General features: G+C 48.4%; 6 protein-coding genes across 6 annotated transcripts; 5 read left to right on the top strand and 1 right to left on the bottom strand.

Annotated features, from left to right (window-relative positions):
• Nucleotides 1-2,549: 2,549 nt before the first annotated feature.
• DFJ58DRAFT_753215 (uncharacterized protein) lies at nucleotides 2,550-4,129 on the top strand. The gene is made up of 4 exons (XM_041387905.1): nucleotides 2,550-3,580; nucleotides 3,605-3,769; nucleotides 3,825-3,876; nucleotides 3,933-4,129. The coding sequence occupies exons 1-2, from the start codon at nucleotides 2,795-2,797 to the stop codon at nucleotides 3,674-3,676; spliced, it is 858 nt and encodes a 285-aa protein (XP_041251389.1). The 5' UTR covers nucleotides 2,550-2,794; the 3' UTR covers nucleotides 3,677-3,769; nucleotides 3,825-3,876; nucleotides 3,933-4,129.
• A 619-nt stretch (nucleotides 4,130-4,748) lies between these two features.
• DFJ58DRAFT_674333 (tryptophan synthase beta subunit-like PLP-dependent enzyme) lies at nucleotides 4,749-6,852 on the bottom strand. The gene is made up of 4 exons (XM_041383086.1): nucleotides 6,573-6,852; nucleotides 5,946-6,524; nucleotides 5,297-5,884; nucleotides 4,749-5,237 (listed from the first exon to the last, which is right to left on the bottom strand). Exons 1-4 carry the CDS (start codon nucleotides 6,621-6,623, stop codon nucleotides 4,923-4,925), a joined length of 1,533 nt encoding a protein of 510 aa, XP_041251390.1. The 5' UTR covers nucleotides 6,624-6,852; the 3' UTR covers nucleotides 4,749-4,922.
• Nucleotides 6,853-6,949: 97 nt separating this feature from the next.
• DFJ58DRAFT_674336 (heat shock protein 90) lies at nucleotides 6,950-9,831 on the top strand. The gene is made up of 7 exons (XM_041383087.1): nucleotides 6,950-7,181; nucleotides 7,237-7,481; nucleotides 7,536-7,874; nucleotides 7,925-8,226; nucleotides 8,276-8,673; nucleotides 8,727-9,121; nucleotides 9,174-9,831. Exons 1-7 carry the CDS (start codon nucleotides 7,121-7,123, stop codon nucleotides 9,540-9,542), a joined length of 2,109 nt encoding a protein of 702 aa, XP_041251391.1. The 5' UTR covers nucleotides 6,950-7,120; the 3' UTR covers nucleotides 9,543-9,831.
• A 1,318-nt stretch (nucleotides 9,832-11,149) lies between these two features.
• On the top strand, nucleotides 11,150-12,372 carry DFJ58DRAFT_11134 (uncharacterized protein). The gene is made up of 3 exons (XM_041378676.1): nucleotides 11,150-11,472; nucleotides 11,526-11,609; nucleotides 11,668-12,372. The coding sequence occupies exons 1-3, from the start codon at nucleotides 11,356-11,358 to the stop codon at nucleotides 12,154-12,156; spliced, it is 690 nt and encodes a 229-aa protein (XP_041251392.1). The 5' UTR covers nucleotides 11,150-11,355; the 3' UTR covers nucleotides 12,157-12,372.
• A 342-nt stretch (nucleotides 12,373-12,714) lies between these two features.
• Nucleotides 12,715-13,633, top strand: DFJ58DRAFT_753219 (ribosomal protein S21e). The gene is made up of 4 exons (XM_041387906.1): nucleotides 12,715-12,856; nucleotides 12,913-12,958; nucleotides 13,011-13,178; nucleotides 13,238-13,633. The coding sequence occupies exons 1-4, from the start codon at nucleotides 12,842-12,844 to the stop codon at nucleotides 13,267-13,269; spliced, it is 261 nt and encodes an 86-aa protein (XP_041251393.1). The 5' UTR covers nucleotides 12,715-12,841; the 3' UTR covers nucleotides 13,270-13,633.
• Nucleotides 13,634-13,734: 101 nt separating this feature from the next.
• Nucleotides 13,735-17,087, top strand: DFJ58DRAFT_753222 (GTPase-activating protein gyp7). The gene is made up of 11 exons (XM_041387907.1): nucleotides 13,735-13,918; nucleotides 13,973-14,146; nucleotides 14,201-14,327; nucleotides 14,379-14,489; nucleotides 14,544-15,633; nucleotides 15,683-15,978; nucleotides 16,033-16,136; nucleotides 16,188-16,287; nucleotides 16,341-16,377; nucleotides 16,433-16,592; nucleotides 16,649-17,087. The coding sequence occupies exons 1-11, from the start codon at nucleotides 13,859-13,861 to the stop codon at nucleotides 16,919-16,921; spliced, it is 2,532 nt and encodes an 843-aa protein (XP_041251394.1). The 5' UTR covers nucleotides 13,735-13,858; the 3' UTR covers nucleotides 16,922-17,087.
• Nucleotides 17,088-18,397: the final 1,310 nt, after the last annotated feature.

Below are 18,397 nucleotides of genomic sequence, written 5' to 3' on the forward strand. Positions count from 1 at the left end.
GCTTGCCTCGTAGAGGGGCTGGTCACCAGTCTACTGTCAGTCACGCGCTCAGTGATGCTAACTTTGGAAAAAAAAATGGAGTTGTACGTACCAGCTCTCAGGCAAGGTTTAACTTCTCATGGTCAGGTTGAACGGGAATGAGGCTAGCGCCCTATGAGCGACTGTGAGGATTCATGGAATTAAGTCACGGCGTGTCACGCTACTGTGAATGTGAATATTAGAATAGCTCTGGCCCGGATGCGTAGCAGTAAGATGGTAAATATTTTTGAGAAAGAAGCGCAATATTAATATTGGATCTGCGGTGGTGAATTTGAATTCGTCGATCATTAATGCTGCAAATGTCGAGTGCGGGTAAATATGGCAACAACATGCGTCTCCCCAGTTCATGGGTCAAGCATCTCAAAATACCTCTTCCTAATGGACGACTGATTCGAACCATGCGATAACGCGATATTCTTCTCTTAGCACGTTCTGACGAGAATCCTGATCGGCAATCTGCTATATTCGAGGACCCCAGCGTAGCTCCGTGTCCACGAGGATGGTCTTATGTTGTGTTGATATAGGTAGTGATTGACCGAGTTGATGGATACTGGGAGCGCCACAAGACTCGCAGGTGACTAACCTCGAGCGCCTAGATGCGCCAACTCGTACTGATGAAGAAAGCATATGAGAATCGAGCATTTGGCTTGGTATAAACATACAACTTGTTGAAAAGTCGGGCTCCAGAGGTTAAAGTTGGTGAGAATGCGTGACGTCGAGTGGTTAGTCGCGATAACGGACAAAGAAAATACACGGGAGCGTAGCGTATCTACTACTCAGCGCAAACTCAGCGATCCTGTACTAGTTCAGAAGTGCCCGAAAGATCACGTGACAACTAAGGACTACAAACGATTCACTTTTCCAACACGCCAACTAGAATCTGAGGAACACGAACTCCGGATGCATTTTCAGAACGAAGGGATTTTATCCTGGAAGACCAGACAATTTGCAACCTACACTTCAAGTTTCGCGCCGAGGCTCGCAATGCGGAGCTGTTTTCCTGGATTCGGGAGGCTCCTGACGCCGGGAGTATCTGTAAGACTGTCATACTGGTTGTCAGTCACGCAACTCTGTGATCCGCCGACATCAGAAAGTATCCGTCGTGGGTACCAGCTGTCATGCAAGGTTTGATTCATGGCGAGGTTAGGGAAATTTCAAAGCCAATGGGAGGAGGCCAACATATGAGCGCTAGCAACCGCAAGGATTCGCATTGCTGCAATGGGTACTCAACACAGCCGTCACGTTGACATGAAAAATGGTGAGACAGGAAATATGATTATGCCAGTGACTCAGTAATAAGCATTTTGGGAACTCTGGATCTGGCAATGACAAGGGGTTTTGGTCATAGGACTATCGTTAAACATGCCAGGTGCCGCATGCAAACGCAAGTGACAACAGTGACGCCCATGTTATCACCCTGGTTCATAACCGACGCTGACATCGAAAAGCTCTTCAGTAAATCGAAGACTCACACTAAGGTCACAATGCATCGTAGCAATTAATGCATCATGTTTTGACGTGCAACTTCATTTACCTATCTGACCTTATCATCCACACTCCTAGCTCGTGGGCTATATGAACGGGAACAATATAGCATTCAGTCTCGTGATAGCGGCTCCAAAAGATTGATCCCGTGGTCGAAGTATATCGCTTTCATATACCAGATAAATCTGATAATCCAAGAGATACCTAACAAGTAAGCGCCCTGAAATGTGACTAAACTCTCAGTACAGGCGCTTCCGACCTCAACGGCCTACGATAGGAAGTCAGAAAGAGGCAATGTCACATCGGAGGTTTGGACAATTTACCTCGTGCAAAATTTTAATCAAAAGCAGATCTAGAGCTGGCTAGAGCATTCTAAACCTAGCCCGGAACGCTCTAGATTGCATTTCGAATGTGGCAAAATGTGGTAAAATGTCGAAATCCCCACTGTGTGATGGCTGTATGAAGATTTCAAGTCCTCTTAAAGAAAAAGAGACTCAACCCCACATCCCTACGTACGGAAGATGCCTAGTATCACGACAAGTCATTGGTAAAACCAAAATTCCGACTCGCCGGGCCCGATGTCGTGGAGACCTAAGAATTGCGTTGTTGTTGGAACTGCGTTTGTGATTCAAAATGTGTTTTGGGGAACGACTTGTCAGAGGATTGGGTTGGTATTACGTTCAAATATATCAGCTTCACCTCACCTGTTCCATGGATTGGCCCGTGGAGCTTGCTGTACTTATAAGTTTCGTGTCCCTTTAGGCCCTGCACGGATCCCAACTTGCCTCAATTGGGGCTCCTGCGAAAAAGCCCAGGACCCAGGCTGACGCTGAAATAAGGCATGAAGCGCCCAGATCTTCGAGAATTTTGAGCGCTCGGGGTGAGCCGATCAGTAGTCGTCTGATGCTATCGAACGGAACTATAAATATATTGAACAGAACGCTGAAAAATGCAACTGATGATGATCCGAGCTGATTGTGACTAGTGTTTTTGCTAAGGATTTTTATTAACTTGAGACCCGTTGAGTTTACACCAAACCTTGACTATTGGAGTCGGAAGATGTTAAGTTAATTTTCAGAACCTTAATTTTTGCTAACCGCATCAACCCTGAGTCAGGCCTCAAGGATGTTCCCCGCACCACGGTGACGATACATGTACACAGCAAACACCACTTTTCTGACGTGCAATAGTGTGGTCCTAGCCTGGAACACTTTGGAGCGCTCTATATTACATTTTGAATGTGATTTCACTCGTGGCAAAATGTGGTAAAATGTCGAAACCTCGCTGTGTTAACATATACATATGTTACAATCTTCATGCAGCTAACCCACGATCTCACCAGACGAACTCAATATCCCCCATGTCAAACAGCTACACCCTTGACATCGGAAAAGATGTTTATATCAAGGGCGGTGACATCACAACTGATGGAATCATCGCTTTCTGGCCCGTTTCATATGACGAGACACCAGACTTGAAGCATGGGATCGACAACACGAACCTCAATCTTCAGGACAACAATAAGAACTTGCTCCTTCATATCAGTTTTCGCCGCCCCGAGAACGCAATCGTGTTCAACACTATGCAGACCAGGGTCGGCTGGGGCACGGAGGAGCGTGTCCCACTGGATGGCAAGATTTCGACGCCTGCCAGTAACACTGCCATCATGGTATTTGATTTCGGCAGTCACTACCACATCCTCATCGACTACAGAACTGTACACTCCTACAAGAAGAGACTCCCCGGAAATGTGAGGAGTGTCTCCTACCATGTTAATCTAGGGCAAAATCCCGTCTTCGGCAAACGTATGCAAGTGGTCACGTACAGTTCCATGGAACTCATCATGGACCAGCTGTATTCTTCGGGATCTCCGATTTCGAACAGCATGTACGGCTACTACACCATTTCCCCGCTTATAGCAAGTCACAAGTGTGTCGAGGGTGACCTTGTTGCCGAAAATAAAGAGGTATGGTTGGCCACTGGAAATACTGGGAGAAGCGAGCAGAAGGTCCGTATACTATTCTCCACCCTGATCCTGCTGGTGTTAAGCTCCAGTGTAGTGGCAAGTGGGGGGTGAAAGAAACTGGCAGGGCATAGCGTGGCTCAAGAATCCAACCCGCGACTGGTACATCAGATCAACCCAGGATCCTAAAAGCGTTACCTCGGGATCGTCTATTATCACGAGTGCGGCCTCCCATAGTTCACTTCCCATTTGGAACATCACAAAGTCAGGAAATGCCTATGTGTAAGCGGTCTGTCGATTGCCATATGTTTAGCTTACACAAGTGTCCCTCCGCCAGCATTCGCTCCGAGTTTGGAAACCTGTGTTGGACGATGAATGAAAAGGGAAAGGTAGGTCGACCGTTTCCTGTGAATTCATGTGGAGAGACCTTGACTACTCTACCTAGATTGAACTGCAGATGGTGGAGCCGGGAAATAGTTCGCAACTTTGGGAGTTGAAAGAATTTCCAAAGTAGTGAATGCTAGATGTTCTTGTTGTTGACGTGATGGCGAATCTACCGGCTGAACTTCATATATTTGAAAATTGTACGTTAAGTGTTGAAGTACGTAGGTAGGACATCTGAATAACAGTCACTTACATTGATGAAAGGCAACAATCAATCCGCTCAGTCGACTGTTGGTACCCTCGAGGCTGTCCACCAGACGATGTCGTCCGATGAACCGGATCTTAGTGCGATGGAGCAAAAGTAGCAGAAGCGGAAGAGGGAGGACTAGTAGGTGTCAAGTGTATTATATTTGGGTCGGGGATTGATGAATTGTCAAGGCATTGGACTCAGACGTCCACAGCATGGTCGTTGATGTATTTATGCTTGTGGACCCTTCATGCACCTGATGTGCTCGACTACATAGTAGCGATGAGTAGCTGTGCCTACTAGTTATTTGTTGTTTTATACGTCTGGGTATCCATACTCATTATAGCATCCCCCGCGGTCTTGAAATATTCATGCGCGCAACTTGAAGCTCACCGCAGTCGAAAAGCCCTTCAGAACTTGAATGCATCTTAAGGCTGGGGTTGTGAATTTTCAGGTGTTGTCGTGACTAAAGATCAGACCTTGAGCTTATACATAGCTGGTCCTTTCCGAATTTTAGGATCGGACGATCTGATCACCGCGAATATTAATCTGTGACCAACTTCGACCCCAGAACCGACAGCAAGGCAGAGCCGCGGGACGAGGTACGTGTCCCCTTCATTCTTTCTACACTTAAAGCACCTTGATCCTCAAATATTGGAGGGAGGGAGACCCTCCCCTATATCGACGATAATGCACAATTGCTATCACTGGTATACAAGATCCGCATCTAAATGGACCTTTCTTTTGCACAACAAACGTTGTTTTTGATGCCCCAGTCTCGGGGAACCCCACACCATCAAGCACTCACACAACCGCAAACTGTTCCACGACACCCTTCACAAGCTCCACATCAGGCCTTTCAACCTCTATCACGCGACGCTCCATCGTCAGCAGCGTCTTAAACGCCTCGGGAAGCACCGAGTCAAAGTCGAACCCTGGCACGCCATCCAGTGCGCTCGTGACTGCCTCAGAAAATTTTGCGGGGTGTGCAGTGGAGAGGATAATTTGGATGGTGTTGGGTGGGGGGGAGAGGACGCCTGCGACGTGCAGCCCTACTGCGGTGTGTGGGTCTGCGGTGTAGGATTGCGAGGTGTAGTACTCCCGGATCGTTTGGCGGATCTATGTATTTCGTAACGTTTGCTTAGCTCGCTATATGAAATTGAAATGTATGAGTGTACCTGTTTATCATCGACTCTCTCAGCCGTGAAATCCCTCCTTGCCAGCTCGAGCACTGAATCTGGGACGACGACGCGCCCGATAAACTTTACGTCGTCCATCCAGCCTTTCACCGTCTGACAGGCTTTCTCACGCAAATCCCCTCCGGTGTTGGTGTTCTGTGCATTCCCGAAGGCAAGGTACCACAATAGGCGCTCGAAGTTGCTTGATACGAGGATATCCATGGCAGGCGATAGAGTCTCTACCACGCCCCCCACTGCAGCTGACGAGGAATTCGAGTCCACCTTTTCATATCGCCCTGTCTTCCAGAAGCGAGTGAGGATGTCGTTGGCGTTTGTAGCGATAACGAGTTTGGCCACTGGCAGGCCCATACGCTTAGCGTAATAGCCTGCTAGGATGTCGCCGAAGTTACCAGTTGGGACAATGAACTGTAGCTCAGCGTCGGTGGGGAGGGTACGGCGAATGGCGAAGTAGGAGAGGAAGTAGTAGACTGTTTGGGCGAGGATGCGGGCCCAGTTTATACTGTTGACAGCGCCGAGGTGGTGTTTCGCGTTGAAGGTTGTGTCAGCGAAGAGGGCTTTGACGATGTCCTGCGGATTTATATGTATGTAAGCTATTGGAGAAAGAATTGAATATGATGGACAAACTTACCTGACAATCGTCAAAGGTTCCCTTCACAGCAATGTTGTGTACATTTTCATCCGTCACAGTAGTCATTTGAGCTTCTTGGACAGGGCTGACGCGACCCTTGGGGTGCAGAATGAATATGGACACGTCAGGCTTGCCACGCAGCCCGTAGATGGCAGCGCTCCCTGTATCACCACTCGTCGCACCCACGACAGTCAGCGTCTCCCTCTCCTCTCCAGGATATTTTGCATTGTTGCGACGCTGGAGGAAGTAGGAGAAGAGGTTGCCCAGGAGCTGGAGTGCAACATCCTTGAATGCATACGTGGGCCCATGGAAAAGCTCAAGGATGTACTTGTTGGTGGTGAGAGGATGGAGAGGGGTGATATCGGGATGGCGCCATGCGGAGTCGTTGTACGTGGCATGGACGAGGGCAGCTAGGTCTGTTTGAGAGATCTCATCTGCAGAGATGAAAAGTGAGAGGATCTCGATGCTAAGCTCGGGGAAACTCTTGTTAGCCCAGGCTTTCTGCCAGTTAGCTGGGAGCTGTGGTATTGATGCGGGGATGTACAATCCACCGTCTGGTGCGAGACCGGCAAGCACTGTCTGTAAAAAATCTGAATCAATGGATCGGACGTTGACGAGTTGACCCACCTCTTCGAAAGTGAGTTCTACTGAGCCTCCACGAGTCGAAAAGTACTTCATGTTTAATGATGGCTAGATGGCAAGTCGCGTTGGCATGATCGAGTCAGTGATCTAACCGAAAAAGCAGGTGACTTCATTTCATCGATCACATCACATCCATTGATCTTCTTCCAAGATCAAGGCTAGCCTGTGCTGCGACAGAGCCTTCACGAATGAGAAATTGCTTAGGGTGGCCCAATTGAATTCGGATTGTCTATTATGCTGTAGTTACCTAGTGATGTGCTTCTAGATGATTGTACAGCCTTTGTTCTCTGGGCCGCTTGTTCCACTATAAAAGGGAAGTGATAGAATGTTCTGGAATATGTGCGTTTTGAGAAATTCTGTGTATCGAAGGTTCTCGAATATCAAAAAATTCAGATACTTAAGACCTTCAGTTAAACGCGTCCTTTGCTGTAGGCATTCCCCCATCTTTTCCACTTACTTAGATCTTCATCTCCCAATCTGTAAGCTCAATCTTGCGACGCGCCTTCTTAAACTAATCTACCCCTCAGACCTAAATGGCGACCGAGAGCTTTGGATTCCAAGCTGAAATCAGTCAACTCCTTGACTTGATTATCAGTTAGTATTTTCTATCTTTCATGCTTTTATCCTAATCTATATTTGTGCCACTCAGACACCTTCTACTCGAACAAGGAGATCTTCCTTCGTGAGATTATCTCAAACGGCTCAGATGCCCTCGACAAAATCCGTTATGCTTCCTTGACCGACCCCTCAGTTCTCGAGACCGAGAAGGAGCTCTACATCCGCATCACCCCGGACAAGGAGAACAAGGTCCTCTCCATTCGTGATACTGGTGTCGGCATGACCAAAGCCGACTTGGTCAACAACCTTGGTACCATCGCCAAGTCTGGCACAAAAGTAAGCGTCCTTCAATCATTCATCTTGACTGATTTTCTGATCCACGTAACTTAGGGTTTCATGGAGGCTCTCAGCTCTGGTGCCGACATTTCTATGATCGGTCAATTCGGTGTCGGTTTCTACTCTTCTTACCTCGTTGCCGAGCGTGTTCAGGTCATCTCAAAACACAACGATGACGAGCAGTACATCTGGGAATCGGCTGCAGGTGGCACCTTCACGATTACTCCTGATACGACCGGCGAACCTCTCGGACGTGGTACTGAGATCCGCCTTTACCTCAAGGAGGACCAAACCGAGTACCTTGAGGAGAAGAAGATCAAGGAGATTGTCAAGAAACACTCTGAGTTCATCTCATACCCCATCCAACTCGCCGTCACCAAGGAGGTTGAGAAGGTAAGCTGATTTTGGGTGCCTTCCTTTGATCGTGGCTCATGTACATATAGGAGGTTGAAGACGACGAGGAGGAGCTGAAGGAAGAGAAAGAGGAGTCCAAGATCGAAGAGGTCGAAGACGATGACAAGCCCAAAGAGAAGAAGACCAAGAAGGTCAAGGAGACTGAGACCACCAACGAGGAGCTCAACAAGACGAAGCCCATCTGGACGCGTAATCCTCAGGATATAAATGCCGAGGAGTACGGTGCCTTCTACAAATCGCTAACCAACGATTGGGAGGAGCACCTCGCCGTCAAGCACTTCTCCGTTGAGGGTCAACTTGAGTTCAAGGCAATCTTGTACATTCCAAAGCGGTCAGTATCGTCTCTTCATTCAATCACCTTTACTGACTTGACTTAATAGCGCGCCTTTCGATCTCTTTGAGACCAAGAAGAAGCGCAACAACATCAAACTCTACGTCCGCCGCGTTTTCATCATGGATGACTGTGAGGACCTCATCCCCGAGTACCTCAACTTCGTCAAGGGTATCGTCGACTCCGAGGACTTGCCTCTTAACATCTCGCGTGAGACCCTCCAACAGAACAAGATTCTTAAGGTCATCCGCAAGAACATCGTCAAGAAGTGCATGGACTTGTTCACCGAAATTTCGGAGGACAAGGACAACTTCAACAAGTTCTACGAATCTTTCGGCAAGAACTTGAAGCTTGGTATCCACGAGGATGCTCAGAACCGTAGCAAGCTCGCTGAGTTCCTCCGCTTCTTTTCCACCAAGTCTCTCGAGGAACAGACTTCGCTCAAGGGTAAGTGTATCTTGCTGTGTACCGTTTGGGTGGTTCCCTTATAATGCTTTCAGACTACATTACGCGTATGCCTGAGGTCCAGAACTCGATCTACTACCTTACCGGTGAATCCCTTGCCGCTGTCCGCGACTCACCCTTCCTTGAAGTGCTCAAGAAGAAGGGTTTCGAAGTCCTCCTTCTCGTTGACCCCATCGATGAGTATGCCGTCACGCAGCTGAAAGAGTTCGAGGGCAAGAAGCTTATCTGCGTCTCGAAAGAGGGTCTCGAGCTCGAGGAGACTGATGAGGAGAAGAAATTACGCGAAGAAGAGGCTGCCCAGTTCAACGACCTGTGCCAGACCATTAAGGAAGCCCTTGGTGACAAGGTCGAGAAGGTCGTTGTCTCCAACCGTATCACCGACTCTCCTTGCGTCCTTGTTACCGGCCAGTTCGGTTGGTCATCTAACATGGTATGTATCGTTTTTTGCGCTCCACGGGCAATTCTCATTCACATGTCTGTAGGAGCGTATCATGAAAGCACAAGCTCTCCGTGACTCTTCGATGTCATCATACATGGCGTCCAAGAAGACCCTCGAGCTCAACCCCTCAAACGCCATAATTAAGGAGCTCAAGCGCAAAGTCGCCGAGGATAAGGCTGACAAGTCTGTCCGTGACCTCACCTTCCTCCTATTCGAGACCGCGCTTCTCACCTCCGGTTTCTCACTCGACGACCCTACGTCATTCGCCAAGCGCATCAACCGTATGATCAGCTTGGGTCTCGACGTTGACGAGGAAGAGGAAGAATCGGCACCGGCTGAAGACTCTAGCGCCCCCTCCGCCATTGGAATCCGTGTCGACGTCGGCAATGGAGGAGATCGACTAGACGTTTGACGTTTCTTGTGTACTTTACTACTAGCTCACATCATATCATTGCCATGGTCGTCGTTGCATTTTTTTTCCGTCTTTTGTTGATCGCATTTACGAGACAATAGCTAAAACTTCTCTAGTATGTTCACGAATAAAAGCATTTCACTCGAATGGTTATCTACTGCTATGGATACACGCAACGCATTGTCCTCGTGTTAGTAAGTGTGATTGTCGTTTGAAAATGGAATGCACCCATGGGATACCTTCGACAAAGCAAGTTTGAATGTGACAGCAGAGAATGGGAATGTTGATATCTCTTCACATATCTCTTCACATGGCGTTGCATTGTGGGAATCGGCAAGCAGCAAGGGTAAAAAATCGATTATTTATATCACCGCCGACTATCAGCGGAAGCTGTACATGTCTGATGCTAGCCCGGGGGACCATGGTCGTGTAAGCCGGCCGAATCTGAGTTCCCGTCGTGTAGTGAGCGTTACGTCCGTGGTAATATACACGATGAGGGAGTACCTACCCTAGCTCGGACAGGGCCTCAGTGTCGACACAGGGCAAGGTTGTGAGCGTTACGTCCGTGGTACACACGATGAGCGAGTACCCGCTTTAGCTCATTGTTCTAAGGGGCAGGGCCTCCGTGCCGACACAGGGCACGGTCACAAGATGTTTCCTGGTTTGTCACAGTGCTTGCGGAGACTGAGAAAATAGGGGTAAAAGACAAGATGAAAGAGAATGCACTCCGAACACATGAAGGTGCCAGCGTCCACTTTACGCTGGGCTAGCCAATGAAAATATGTTGCAAAAGCTGTATGAATTAGCGAGGAATAACGGGGAGCATAAAGTTGACGAAATGTTTGAGATAAAAAATACCAAGCAAAACGTGTACCATGCCATTGGCAGCGGGGAAAAGGTGGAATAGACATCAGGGGAATGTCAACGTCATGACTGCCCGTAGAGCGGGCACGGCGTATAGAGCAAAGCCTGGCTCAGTCCCAATGTGTTGACAAACTTGGATTCTTCCAGGTTTCAGTTTCCATTCAAAAAACTGAAAGCGGAAGAATCTAATGCTGTACCACCGTGACATCCGCGGAATCTGGAGAGTGCGGAGGTCTATGTCGAGTATTGGAATTAATTCCCAATGTGTTTGGGAGCTGAGCCGCCGTGATTGATCCAGAAAGTACGGAGGGTATACGACGGGCACTAATCGCTGTGTCCGTGATCTGCGATGATTAACGCGCGCATGATCCTTCCGGGATGGATAAAAGGTACTGATTTATTTTCCCCAGTGGCGAAAAACTCTCCATGGAGTCTGAGCGCAGATATACCATTATCTTATCAGCTTGGAAGGGTATGAACACATACTACTTAGTACAGGTATATCAATACTCTGGGTGGAGGGATTCGGATAGCTGTTGTGACAGGACTGTTACTGGTGTCAGTACTGGAGTGGTAACACGCACCTTTTGGTCTGACGCAGAGGTTCTTAAAATGCATGCGAATAAAAATATAAACGACGTCGAGATGAGACTCACGCGAGTCAGCCCTTCGTGGGAAAGAGGCAAAGCGTGTGTCCAAAGGCGAGTCAGGTTTCCTTTTAAGGTAAGGTTAGGAGCGGTAACCTCGAGGCTTCGAAACAGACCCTAATCGCCTGCTTACAGCTTTTCCATTGTTCCCATTCATTTTAGCACGACAATAATGGTTCATTTGCCTTGCGCTGGCCAAACATAAAGCTTTGCCACGTTCTTTCGTCCCTCTGTATCTTTATTTACCCTCCAACGACACCAACGACACTCAACACCATTGTCCACTGGCATAGTCCTCAAGAATGCCGTCAATATTTGCCCCATCACCACGACGCGTCACCCATGCCTCATTTCAAGACGCGTTACAGTCTCCTTCCCCAGAGACGCGTCAATGTCACGTCCCACCAACAGTAATTTCTGTAAGTCTCCTAGTAATATTCTAGGTCTCAAATCGAGCTGATTTGCCCGTCAGGAAAATTTACCGTCGAGGATGCTTTTAAGTCCCCCGCGACTGTTGTCGCCAATTACACTCAATGAGCCTCGTGTTTTGTCTCTGGTCAGTTTTTTCGCGTAATTTTTATTTTATTGGAACAGTGCTGATGCGTGTCTCCTAGAAATCAAAGTCACCAATGCCTTGTGGTGCTGCAGTAAGGCGAGGATCTACCCGCACCACTCGCTCCATGAATAAACGCCGCCGCTTTCCCCCTCGGATTGAGTCGCCTCTCGATGTATATGGCCGTGTTCCTGTGTTTGATCGTCTCCCGTGGATCTCCGCCATGGAGTTCCCACCGCGGTTCGATCTCTGCGATACTGCAGATCTGTCTCTACTGCCCGCACTTGGCGCTGAAGAACCCGCCTTTTCAGACGAGATCCCTGCGTCTGGACCCGTGCGCCGTCGCAAGTCATCTCTCCGTTCAAACCCTCTTGGAAATGATCCAGAGTTGGAATCGCCATCAAGACAATTTTTTCCTTTCCAGTCCCCCAACTGTGATCGGGAGCGTCTCAAGACTCCGCCCCCTAGGGTACCCTTCGACCCCACACGAGTTACTTTCCACAACCTCATGCCAGTCTTTCCGCATGGAGCTGCCAATAGCCCCTCGTAGTTTCGTTGACTCATGCGTGGCCACACTTTTTGACGCCATCGTCCAATATTCTGCCATCTGCAAAGCACTTGTACCGCCATCTTACCTGCATCTTCCTATAATAGCGAGGATTACTCGCGCCCATCTTCAGCATTCATTGCGCCATCTCAACGAACACCATGTATCCTGCCACGAATCTGCTCAATCATCCATTGCACGATCTCTATTTTCGCTTTCGCCATGGACTACGCTCCGCCTTGGATCAGCAATAGCTGTTCTTATCAGGCCTTCTTTGTATCTGAAATAGTATTTATTTGTACCTGCTCGCCGCGCTTCCGTACCATCAATCTCTGCTCGTTGCTCCTGCTTTATAGAGCCCTACTTTGACAGTCGCACCTGATCTCTGTTATCATTATATCTGCATTACCATCTTTCGAATTTCTTTTCCAGTATCATCGTACCTCGAGTCCTCCTGATGCTCCCGCTTCGTTTTCAAACTGCATGTAACGATACGTCACGATACACAAACAATATAAGTGTATCTTTTTGACCTTCCTTCGAAGTTTGAAGTGGTTTGTCCTAAAGAGGAAATCCCATATGATCGCAGGCCACGTGGCACTAACTGTACAGTTGCTTCACGAACTATCCCACGCATCATCCCTGTAGATTGCACATTGCACACCATAGCCAAAATCTCGATCTCGCAATGGAAAACGACCAGGTCCGTATTAACGTCGTCATGCTACATCCTAGTCTTACCGCTTACATTGGTATCAGGGCGTTCTTGTTGACCTCTACGTCCCCCGCAAGTGTGCGGCCACCAGTATGTTTTGAGCCAAACACCGTCTTAGAGCGTTAACCCATCCATGGCTCAGACCGTTTGATTACCTCCAAGGACCATGCTTCGGTCCAGATTAACGTCGCTGATGTTGATGCTAACGGTCGTGCCCTGAACACCTACACCTCGTTTGCGCTCTGCGGACAAGTGCGATCACAAGGGGAGAGCGATGACTCTATCAACCGGCTAGCAACGAAGGCGGGTTGTAAGTCTTGTTCTCTATGAGTAATTTGTCTGGACTGTACTGATGGTTTGTTCTTGTAGTGCTCCGGAATGTGTGGTCTTACCAAAAATAAACGTTGTTATGTTAGAGCGTTCGCCATATCATCATTATACTTGCTCTGTTGATGTTGTAAACTTGTGGGGTGAGCGCCTTTATGCGTATGTTGAGTGCAAGCGCACTGCGCATGCGCGCGGATCAAGCCCATTTGGTGTTTAGCGAAACAAATTGCAAGATCTTGCCTTCTAACTTACAAGAAGGGTCTCTCAAACAGCCCCGCAGTCTAATGCTAACCTCGTTGCATCGTGCGCCACTGTCACGGTCGTTTGACTGACAGATCCCAATTGTTGTCTGTCCTTACCAGAAGGGGAATATTCATCCTGGACGGAATCTTCTTCATATCTGGTAAAAAGACCTGCTCAGGAAGAACGTTCTCTTCCTGTGGTGTACTTCCGAAAGTGTAGTCGGCATTGTGATATCTCCATAGTCCACAGATACTAAACGAAGTGAATAACGTTTTTTAAAATTCGTACTGGAATTGTGGCAAACTGCGGGAGGCCTACAAATGGAGACTTGATGTATTCACACTCAGTACATTTTTGTAACACGCAGCCCGCAGCTCGCAGCGAACGAACACTGAATAGAAGTACGTGGCCCAAGTACTGATGCTTGTGGGCAAGAATCATCGTGCTTGTTACTCTGACGGTTCCTTGTCCATAATTTCAGTGAGTCGCCACTAGCTGGCCTTTTGGTATGCTGACTCAAGCCCCTCTTATTAGTCCGATTCCATGGTCGAGATTCAGCGCACCCAAAGCGAGAGCAGTGGTTCATTATCCCCTTCTGCAGAGGAGGAGAGCAAATACCGCCTTCTCTATAGTAAATCCAAGGTCTACGTTAATCCGACCGCATACGCTAGAGATAACATCCCGGGTTTCGTAGCTCTTGTCAAGCGCGTGAGTAGCTAGGTCTTGTCTCGCATTTCTCGCTCATGCATTTTTGTCGTCTAGGAGGCTATCAATCCTATCTATCTACTTGCATGGATTCCAGAGACACTGCTCTGCGAGAAGGGAACCGACGAGTGGAACAAGTTTGTGAAGATTGAGGAGAAGGCCACACTGGATGAGGAGGATGAAGGTCCGCAGCTTTTTTCTCTGTTTGAACCCGAAAACCTTACACCATTCAAAGATGCGGTTCTGATCGACCTTCCTACACAAAGAGCAGAGTCCTATGCATTCTCGGTTCCTCTGACTTCGATATACTCTCTTCTTGTCCATCCACCTACCCTTTCATCATGGTGTACGTTCTCATGTTATCTTTGGACGTTGATAGGGCTAAACCAATCACTAACAGATGGTACCATCGGTATAAACCTAATAAACAGTTCTACACTCCCAACTCTGCACTTCCATGATGACGAGTCACTTTCGATGACACTGCCGTCTCGACATACTGGGCGCAACTCCACTAGTGCATACCCTCCTTTCACATCATCATCACCATCATCCTCTCGACCCCCAAACTCATGGGGAGGCGAGGATTTGCTCTCTCGTCTGCGATCTTATGCCCACCTACTCCGCTCCACATTACAGCCTTCCTTGTTCATCGTCGACCCATCTAAAGCCGACATCGACACACATACCACTCAGATATTCGATGACGACGCTGTGGACGATATCCTTGCACAGTCATCGTATGCTTCTTCGCACTCACCTGTACCTGCTCACAGGCGACCACGTCCATTAACCGATGTTCCTGCCAATGCACCTCCCAATTCATATGCCCCTCGTTCATCCGTTTTGCATCGCTCTCTTTACCCACCCTCCATATCGACTGCACAGTCCAGCTCACAAGCGCGGATGGCGCTGCTGCAATCCTTCTCAAATATCACTAGAGCGACACGCCACGCCGCGCAAAACATTCTCTCTCATCCTCTTGCTAAACCAATCGTCCCACATCTCCCGGACCCTGTCAAGAGTCTAGTCAACGCCAACGGCGACTTGGAATGGGGTAGTTGGGTGGAGAAAGGGGGCGTTGGGGAGTTTGAGAGTGCGAGAGTGTATCTTGCACGCTGGGCTCGCATAGTTGCTGAAGAAGGCGATCGGGCGCGCAAACGAGAGGCTCAAGCACTGCCCTCCTCCTCGAATGTGGTTGAGGAGATATCCCCGCTGGGTGTGTTTGAGCTGCTTCACTCCACGGTCAACCTTCCCTCTCCCAAAACCTCTCGAGACCCGGCACACCCGATAGACGAAGCGCTTTGGGCGAAGTGGTTTGATAAAGATGGACGACCGAAAGTCAGGCTTGAAGAGATGAGGCGCCAAGTTTTCAGGAGAGGCATCACTCCTTATGGGAACCTCAGGAAGAAAATGTGGCCCTTCATACTTGGTGTTCACGAATGGGACATCACTGGTAGTGAGAGGGAAGCGAAATGGGAGGAGAAGAGGTAATGTTGCCTTCACCACCAGATCCATACTTTCTGACCCGTTCTGTAGGAAGCGATACCGTGAGATCAAAGACGAATGGTGTGGTGTGCCCGAGGTCTTTGACCGACCGGATGTCCTCGAAGAACGCCATCGCATCGATGTAGATTGTCGCCGCACAGACCGCACTCAGCCACTCTTCTCCACTTCCTATGAGGATACCGCTGACAATGGCCCGAATGGAAACCGTCGGTACACGACGATCTCTCCTCAGATGTCGGACATCGGTGCACAATCTCCCAGTAATGAACACATCGATCGTCTCGCAGGCATTCTCCTCACGTACAATTTCTACAACAAAGAGCTTGGTGAGCTCATTTGAAATACTACATTCGTATGCGGTATCTAATGAGAAATATCAGGGTATGTACAGGGCATGTCGGACCTTTCCGCTCCTTTGTACATTGTAATGGGTTCCGACGAGGAGCTGACATTCTGGTGCTTTGTGGAGGTGATGAATCGTATGGTGAGTGCATCTGAAACTTGATGAAGATTCTGTCTCTGATGTTCACAACAGATTCAAAATTTCCTTCGGGATCAGAGTGGAATGAAGAAGCAGCTCTCGACGCTTCAAGAGCTGATCAGTGTCATGGATCCTGATCTATATCGACATTTAGGTCGCTAAATCCATTTTTTATGTTTATAACTATCTGACTCTCATCTACTGCAGAAAAAACCGATGGTCTCAATCTGTTCTTCTGCTTCCGGTAAGACTTTCACTGAAACTTGTTGACAAGACATCCTTGACGCTGTTTATCACAGATGGGTCCTCATCGCTTTCAAACGCGAATTCCCTTTTGACGATGTCTTGCGTCTATGGGAAGTGCTGTGGACGGATTATTACAGCAACGAATTCGTTCTCTTTGTCGCTTTAGCAATCTTGGAGTCCCATCGAGATATGATCCTACGGTATCTTGTAGAGGTGTGTGCCTTGATTGCCCGCCATGCGCCTTCCTCTCTAACCATGTATTCGACCAGTTCGACGAGATCCTGAAGTACTGTAATGAGCTCAGCATGACGATTGAACTCGATTCTACTCTTGCCCAAGCAGAAGTCCTCTTCCTGTCATTTGCTCAGCTTGTTGCAGACATTGATAGAAGGCGAGCGGAAGAAGCCACTAGTTCTACTAGTAGTGTGCTACGGCGACGAGGGACATCTACCTCTGAATCAGAGGGGAGGGCGTCTCTGTCAAAGATAGCCATGCCTACTCTGAGCGACAACCTCAGGGACTTGTTAAAGACTGGGCGCTGAGTTGGACGAGTGAGGTTTGATGGAATATTGATTTATCATGTAGTGTAACCGTGTGGTATAACTGATACTGTAATGCACGTGTATAATACCGTCGACTCCTTGCTCGAATCTTGGCGCACGTCAGTGTGGTCACTGGTGGTGTTTTACATCTATACATGTATTAAGCACGAGATATCGCCGGCATCTATCAAAAGATGTAGGTGATGCATAAGGAAGGTGCTTTAAGTCACAGTGTGGAAAGAATGAAGGGGACACGTGCCTCGTCTCTCGTCCCGCGGCTCTGCCTTACTGTCGGTTCTGGGGTCAAAGTTGGTCACAGATTAATACTCGCAGTAATCAGATCGTCTGATTTCAAAATTCGGAAAGGACCAGCTATAAGCTCAAGGTCTGATCTTTAGTCACGACAACACCTGAAAATTCACAACCCCAGCCTTAAGATGCATTCAAGTTCTGGAGGGCTTTTCGACTGCAGCGAGCTTGCGCGCATGAACATTTCAAGACCGCGGGGGATGTTATAATGAGTATGGATACCCAGACATATAAAACAACAAATAACTAGCAGGCACAGCTACTCCTCGCTACTATGTAGTCAAGCACACCAGGTGCATAAAGGGTCCATAAGCATAAATTCATCAACGACCATGCTGTGTCTGAGTCCAATGCCTTCACAATCCATCCATCCCTGACTCAAATATAATACACTTGACACCTATCCTCTTCCTCTTCCGTCCCACTTTGGCAGTAGAATCATCAGTCTTTGATGTCTTCTAAACCTGTTTCGACAGAGAGGAGATATTGTCAGTTCCAAAAAAAAGCAAAAAGTATGAAATACATACCTGCAGTGGGACGTGGGCATTCCCAGCTGTTGTCATCCTGTTCCTCCGATGAATCACTACTAATACTGACGTTGTCTTCTTTGTCGTCGTCGTCGTTGTCCTCATCGTTTTCCTCCTCGTTGTCCTCCTCGTTTTCCTCGCCGTCGTCCTCATCGTTTTCCTCCTCCTCGTCCTCATCATTTTCCTCCTCCTCGTCCTCATCGTTTTCCTCGTCGTCGTCCTCATCGTTTTCCTCGTCGTCGTCCTCATCGTTTTCCTCGTCGTCGTCGTCCTCATCGTTTTCCTCGTCGTCGTCGTCCTCATCGTTTTCCTCGTCGTCGTCCTGATAGTCTTCTTGATCGTCCTTGGTCGCCTTGGGCAAGGGCGGTATTGTGATGACCACTTGTTGGATAGCAGGTGCCAACTCGCCCGGATGCAAGTTAGGATAGTACGGAGAAACCGTCATCGGCTTGAGTTTGAGGGAGAAAAGCGGGGTACTCGTGATGACCTTGCCCTCAAGCTTGGGCCAAAGTCTTAATGTAACCTTGTCGCTAATTCGAATAATTCTTCCGGGAATCATGGTAGTTAGGAGTGAAGACAAGGTAAGAAGTGAAGGCTTGTTCTGCGATGTAGTGTTTGCAGGGGAGAGCTTGATGGCTAC

Source organism: Suillus subalutaceus (assembly GCF_016647625.1).
Source record: "Suillus subalutaceus strain FC151 chromosome Unknown DFJ58scaffold_1, whole genome shotgun sequence".
In the NCBI taxonomy this organism is placed as follows: Eukaryota; Fungi; Basidiomycota; class Agaricomycetes; order Boletales; family Suillaceae; genus Suillus; species Suillus subalutaceus.